Here is a 7,208-nt window from a genome sequence, read left to right on the forward strand (position 1 = left end):
CCTCCCTAACTTTTCACATAGTTCGTAAGGATTCATAAGACACGCGTCTCGCACTCTAATCGCGTGTAACTTATAATATGACGTAAGAAGAGGAAGCTACCGTGACGTAAGGGTTATACATATATGTGTATATATTTATACATAAATGCATTACCATTAACGCAACGTGAAAGAATCTGACGAAATAAAAAAAATTTATGTATCATTATTCAAGAACACTGCGTGTGTTGTACCTGTGCGTTTTCAGACACACCTTTTTCACGAGATGGACATTTTTACTATAGAGAGAAAGCGAGAAATTGAGAAATTGTGAGAGAGAGAGAGAGAGAGAAAGAAGTACACTTTGTAAAATGTGAATTTCCAAATAACAATTAATCCCCTTTACCACACATAGAGATATAGTAATTAATAAATATTGAATAAAGAATTATATTGGATTTAATTAACATATATTATATATATATATACGATACAATCTCTCCTGCGTATGTGTGTGATTACAAAATGCGTTCTGTCGCTCTGGTTGTCGTTAAATAATCGTCCCTACATGAAGAGATTTCAAAGGATGAAGGAGGAGTGTAAAAGAAAGGATACGCATGTTCTCTTTGAGAATCAAGTCCAAAATGTTCGGATTTTTCCTTCATTTTGCATTATTTTCACACACACACACACACACATATATATATATATGTATGTATATATATATATATATATATATATATGTATATATATATGAAAATGTGTATAAATATATATACACGAGTCTTGTGCGCGGTATGATAACGGATGGCGCTAAAGAAGGGAGGAAGTTCAGAGTTCCTCGACATGTGCACGTGTTACGTATGTAAACGACACATGCATGTAACGATACTGTCACACACATACACCTATCGTGGAGAGCGTCACGGCGATGCCTCTCCGACGATGCGCTCAATGTATAAACATGTATAGATAATGATAGATTATATAGAGTTTGTAGTACGGTCTCTTATATAGTTATAACGGAAGAAGAGAAGCTCTTTTCAGAAAAGCGTTTTTGGTATAATAAAGAAATTGTACACGTACGCGGCGCGAATTAATCCCGCCGATTTTTTTGTATCGCGTTCTCTCGTGCGTTATTCTTGCGCGAAAAAATTCGCATGTTTTATCTCTTCCTCCTCCCCTTTCCTCCTCCCCCGAAAGCGGCAAGTAAATTGATAAATCCGCGAGCGATTTGTATCAATCAACTGGCTATACAGTTTATGCAATAATAATTTTTATATCTCACCCGCGAGAGAGAAAACGAAGTGGTTCTTTCGGGAATCTCTCGACGTTTAATAAAGGGGAACCGCGAAGAACGAGCAAATAATTAATAAATCAATCGGATTATCTCCTTTTCTCGTTATCGATGTTCTCGTTATCGTTTTTCTTCCACAAAAGAGGTCGGCACATATTTTACATACATATTTCATTCTCACGAATTAAGTGACGTTAATTCATAATTGCTAAGATACTTAGAATCTCGTATTATTAATTTGCTTTGCATGTATATATGTTTATTATTAGGCCTTCGTGTTCTTTCTTTTCCTTCTTTATGTTTTTCTTTTTGTTTATTTTTTATGTATATAAGATGTATAGAATAGAAAAGGATCATGAAATAAAAAAATAAGAGAATTTCTTTGTATCTCTTTGTACCTTCTGCGCATATAAAGACATATCTCTAAGTAACATACAGGTATTTTTGAACACATGATACATTTTTATTTTTCTAATTTGTTTTTGCAGACGGGGACCGGGGACGCTAGATTTAAACGACTACTCGCAAATAAACGAGAACTGAATTTGAATATCGATCGGCGACGGTTGATTGAATTGCAAATTAAGCCCTATTCCCTGCATTATACTCACCGACTTTATCTTTACAAATACATCGAAAGGGATTAATACCGCATAATCTACATTCAGAGAAGATTGATAAAATGGAAAATTGATAAAATTCTCGAGCTCGGTTAAATTTCCTCGAGATCGTGGAACGCTTCGCTGGCGGTGAGCTAAAGATCTTGCAAATTTATATATCGTTTGAAAAAAAATGTGACGTGTAAAAATAAAAATAACGGAAGGAGATAAGATTAATTTTAACGTCATCGAGAAAGGCAAGTGTTTGACGTTTGTGCGCTGAAACGCGCCGGTGCGCTTCCCTTGAGATGCGCGACGTAACGAAAAAGATCGGATTACTCGCGCCATTGGAAATTTCTCGAATATCGCGAAAAGGATCTCGCACGAGCGAGAAAGCGAGCGTGCGTGATTCTCGAACGGCTCGTCGTGACGCGGCCACGCGTGATCATGCGTGCGATCACGATGGCGACGGAGCTGTCCGAACGGGCGGAGGAAAGGAATCGACCGGATGCAGATGCGACAGCACGAATGCATACGCACACATGTATATATGCGTATACATCGCAATTCGCTGCACTTTATCCCGCGTGTGTCCCGCGAATGCTCCTTTTAACAGGACCCCTTGGAGGGAACTCCGTTTTTCCTTCGATGATAATTCGATCCTGATTTTTCAAAGAGAGACATCGACAGGGATATCGAGAAACAATGAAGAGCGAGGCGCGCCTAATTAAGGATCCGGGTGGCTGCGGACGTGCGTACGTCACTGCGCTGTCATCGACGAAGGGCCCCGGAGACAGACACGTTGTGTGTCACTCGCGCGTGGCCGCGACGCAGTGGGGCGATAAACGAGGAGAAACGACGTCTTTATGTGTCTTTGTCGTACGAGTGCGCGAGTGAGATCCGCAGTGTCCCGTTGCAGCCTGGTATCGTTCTCTCTCGCGCCATCGGTGTGTTGGTAAGCAGAGCGCGTGCGCGGGAGAGAGAGGGACGAGGTGTGTACGTGAGGGTCGACGCAACTTCTCGCGCTCGAGTCTACTTTGCGCTGTCGAGGCCAAAAATAGACGAATAGGCGACGAGCGCGGCGTAATCGTCGTCGTCGTCGTCGTCGGTGGTAGTGATGGTGATGGTGGTGGTGATGATGGTTCCTCGCGTGCGTTCCTCGACGATGCCCTCGTACCGCTGAGAGCAGCGTAGATTTGCGCTGCCACCGTCTTTGGAGAGGGAGAGAGAAAGAAAGAGATGGAGGTACTCAAGACGTCCCAAGAAATCGTCCACGAAGGATGGCTCATCAAATCGCCGCCCACGAAGCTCTGGAGAGCGGTCGGTATACAGTGCATCGTTTCATCGCTAGCTATTTGGCCACCTACGTAGGTCCTGCGAGACCTGGCCATTGTTTACGTTTGTCGTGGATTCAATCGAGTCGTTCTCTACCCTCGAGAAGAATCGACTCTGGACTCGGGAGCATTTTGGCTCGTCTGACGTCTCTTTCTGAGAGTTTTTTAGTTTGACAAAAAAAAAATAACAGTTTAATCTGTTACTTTGACAAAAATACTTTGGCCTAACCTAATTTCAGGAGAAACTGTGTGAGAGTATTTTTGATTATTTTAAAACGCGTTTTCGAAAGACACGCATTAAGTGATATAATGTGTTTGCCACTTGAATGTTTTTTTTTATCCAAGTTTTATAATTGATAAGGATATTGTAGAGTAACGCAGATTGATGTAAGAAGGTAGACAACAGTTTGATCAAACATTATATTCTTCTAATAGCGTTGGAGAAAGCGATGGTTTGCCCTTCGTCACAGTGGCGAATTGCCTGGTCAATACTTTTTAGAGTATTATACGGATAGACGTTGTCGTAAACTCAAAGGTCGTATTGATTTGGATCAGTGTGAACAGGTATTGATTATGTCACATCTTTGTATGTTTTGTTCTTACTAACTACGAATACTTATAAACAATCTGCTACAGGTGGATGCGGGTCTTCGATTTGAAAATCGCAAACAGAAGTATCAGTACATGTTCAATGTTAAAACACCCAAACGGACCTATTATTTAGTAGCTGAGAACGAAGCAGATATGAATAAATGGGTAGATGCGATATGCCAAGTTTGTGGTTTAAAAGCTTACACTCAGGACGAAGAACAACAAAGTAACAATCATTAAAGTCATATTTCGCATTGTGTATACGTTTCAGTATTAATGATAATGTAAATCATTATTTTAGTGTTTCAATACGAGTCTCAAGAATCCCCGCCAACTTCGCCCACTAGCACGATCTCCGGTCCATACATTCCTATTAGCGAGTGCATTTCCGGTCGTCGGCTCAACGATACCAGCTCCCTGAATTCGGCGCTTGGACAGGGACCCGAGCATTATGATGCTCCGAGAAGATTAGCGCCTTCGCCGCCTCGATCACCCACGACCACAGATGCCGAGAGTGTCTTCACCGATGACGAGTGGACAACGCCTGTGCCCGGTGCAAACTGGAACACGCTTCCTTCAACTGGTAAATGTTTAATAATTAATACATGGTTATATTATTAATACATGGTTGTCCCTTTATTAACAAAATAACTTGATAACAGGTAATTCGCACCATCATGAGATCGGTTCATGGAGCGTAAGGAAACGTTTCGGCAAGCTTAGAATCGTTGATTCCGCGGTGCCACCGGCCGCGGATAAGTTACCAGCCCCGCCTAGACCGCCAAAACCACCTCACATGTTACCCGAGAACCCGGGTCATAATTATCTGAATCTAGATGGTGCCACTGAGAGTTCAAAACCGACTACTCCGGCGACACCAGCATCAACAACATCTGCTGCCACGACGACAGCGGCAGCAACAGGCGCTGTAACCGATGAATCCTATGATTTTCCGAGATCTCATCAACCACAAACGACGGTCGAGAGTAACGTGGCGATCGACCAATCATCAAAACATTTTTATTCGAACGCCGCGCCGAGCACCGTCGATGAGACGACCACGCACAACGTGTTTCGTTACGATTTTCACGAGGACGAGCCGCCGAGTCCACGCTCTGAAAGCTCTACCACGGCGACGTACTCGAATTTACCGAGTCCTCTCGTACGAGATGGTTCAAGCGCTGTACCGACTGCCATGGCACCACATCCGCCAATGGTATACAGAGAGTTAAAGCCAGGCAGAAAGACGAGTGATTCGATGTCTGTTGTTAGTAATGAGCCATCACCAGGCCCGGTAATAGCGGTATGCGATGTGAGTTCTGCCGAACACTCTCCGGCTGAACCGCCAAGCATTAACAGAAAATTGAAACCATCGTTAAATAAATCGCCGGTAGAAGGTAGACTTTTTTCTTTCTTTTTTGTATACTTTGATGTATAAGAAAATGATTATTAATTTTTTTTTCAGCACCTCATTTGCAATTAGCATCTCCCCCTGGCAGAGGAAGAATGCGAGCGGCGCCTAGTCCGACACCTCCATCGCATATGCATTCGACACGTCATCAGTCTACGTCAGATGAAGACAATAACGCGTTTGAGGATAAAGAGGAGGTTAGTCAAGCATTCTTCGCAATTCTGAGAATTGTGTTATCTTAGTCGTTGTGTGTGATGCAGATTGATATGTGATTTCATTTTATTATGCGTAATTCCAGATATACTATTATCAAGACCACAATACATTTATTCCGGCGTCCAATCGTCGCTTAGTAGTGTTGCAATATCTGGATCTCGACTTGGAAGCGACGGAAAGCTTCAGTTCTTCGACATTACCGCCCGCGCAGTCGCCGCCGAATACGACGGTGTACAAAACTGTAGATTTTCTGAAGACCGAGGCTTTTAATCGTACTCGGCAACGAGTAGAGGAGGAGAGAAAGTTGTGCTCGGATGAATTAGCGTAGAGGATAAATTTACATATTACATATAAATAGATTACGCAGATGTTGAATACTTTAAAAAATTATATAATGAACTTTTTATTATATTATATAGATGTAGCAGGTCACGCGCGAGACCTATTTTATTTTTAAGCATTTAGATTAGCACATTAGAATATGATACTGTGTAAGGATGTAGTACTATTCTCAATTGAAAAACTGCGATATCAACGCAGTATTTATCAAAAGACAACGTCTACTGTTTTTGCAAAGTGTGTAATTGTTTATCTAGTGGTTTTGCTTTAAAAATTGCTATACAGTTAAAAGAGGCAATCAAATGTTAAAACATATTGTATAGCGATAGGAAATGGACCAAAAATGTAATATAGATAAGGGAAATGAGAGAATAGCAGAATGATGAACAGAAGTAACACTTGTGTGATCGTTGCATCGAGAAAAAATCTTTTCGAAAAAAATTTTTTAATTACATAAAAGTATTCAAACGCTAAAAATTATTAAAAAAATTATATCTTATAATTTGGTACAATTATATTCTATGTGTTAGGTTTATTTTACACATAGAGTTATAATGTGTACAAGATATTTTCATTATTGAATTCGAAATTTTCAAATAGTTAAATAATCGAAAAGTTTAAAAATAACTTTAAATCACATTCGACTTGAATCTGAAGAATTAAATAAATTTTCAGTTTTTGAAATTTTTATTAATCATTGTACAACGAATAACTAAATCTGTAGTATTACTTGTCTTATTATTTTATTTTTAATCTTTTAGATGAACTGATATGTAATATTTTTTTATCATATCATGCGATGCAATCTATGAAGGACTTTACAAAGGTGATTAAAAGTGTTTATAAAATGTATTACAGAAATAGTCACTTATTGCAATAACAGGGTTATAAAACAATATCAGATTATATTATACACAGTACATAGATTCTCTATCTTTTATCAAAAACTAGTCTTATATAATGACTATAGAAATTGCATGCCTTGAGTACGATCTTGTAAAAATTGTTGAAATAAGAGTAATCTTAAATATATATTGCCATTTTACAAGTTACATTTTAATTATTAATATTACGAAATATTTACCATTGAATTTTGATTATTATTTGACACTGCAATGTATATATTTATTGCACTTTTATTATCTAATATAATAGAAATATAGCAATATAATCGTAAAAGAAGACGATATATGAGAAAATATTTGTCATTAATCTCGAATCATTTTTACCTGTAAACTGTATATACTATAAATGTATATATATGTATGTATATACATGGATACACGCGCATGTATATATGCAAATAGCACAATTTTATTTTTATAATTAATGATATTGTGTAGTCTTAAAAATATTAGTTATCGAATCAAATGAAATGATGAAATTATACAATATGTTCTTAGGAAAATATGTCTGGAAATCTACGTTCTCATAGCTATAAT

At 38.9% G+C, this 7,208-nt stretch overlaps 1 protein-coding gene across 2 annotated transcripts; it reads left to right on the forward strand.

The window, feature by feature from the left end:
• Positions 1-2,210: 2,210 nt before the first annotated feature.
• Positions 2,211-6,233, forward strand: LOC105255068 (protein daughter of sevenless). Of its 2 annotated transcripts, none has more exons than XM_011264134.3 (7): positions 2,211-3,195; positions 3,645-3,773; positions 3,846-4,026; positions 4,102-4,383; positions 4,463-5,197; positions 5,266-5,408; positions 5,510-6,233. In XM_011264134.3, the coding sequence occupies exons 1-7, from the start codon at positions 3,115-3,117 to the stop codon at positions 5,753-5,755; spliced, it is 1,797 nt and encodes a 598-aa protein (XP_011262436.1). In that variant the 5' UTR covers positions 2,211-3,114; the 3' UTR covers positions 5,756-6,233. The 2 variants fall into 2 exon arrangements, with proteins under 2 accessions (XP_011262436.1, XP_025261799.1); XM_025406014.1 differs by having other exon boundaries at positions 2,215-3,458.
• The last annotated feature ends 975 nt before the right edge of the window (positions 6,234-7,208 follow it).

Source organism: Camponotus floridanus, unplaced genomic scaffold (genome assembly GCF_003227725.1).
Source record: "Camponotus floridanus strain SB8 unplaced genomic scaffold, Cflo_v7.5 scaffold13, whole genome shotgun sequence".
NCBI lineage: Eukaryota > Metazoa > Arthropoda > Insecta > Hymenoptera > Formicidae > Camponotus > Camponotus floridanus.

Bases quoted from the DNA above. Each gene is read 5' to 3' on its own strand.
- LOC105255068 (XM_011264134.3), top strand. From the start codon at position 3,115: ATGGAGGTACTCAAGACGTCCCAAGAAATCGTCCACGAAGGATGGCTC. The intron at 3,774-3,845 runs GTATTGATTATG...AATCTGCTACAG, and splicing joins ATTTGGATCAGTGTGAACAG to GTGGATGCGGGTCTTCGATT. The intron at 5,409-5,509 runs GTTAGTCAAGCA...GCGTAATTCCAG, and splicing joins CGTTTGAGGATAAAGAGGAG to ATATACTATTATCAAGACCA.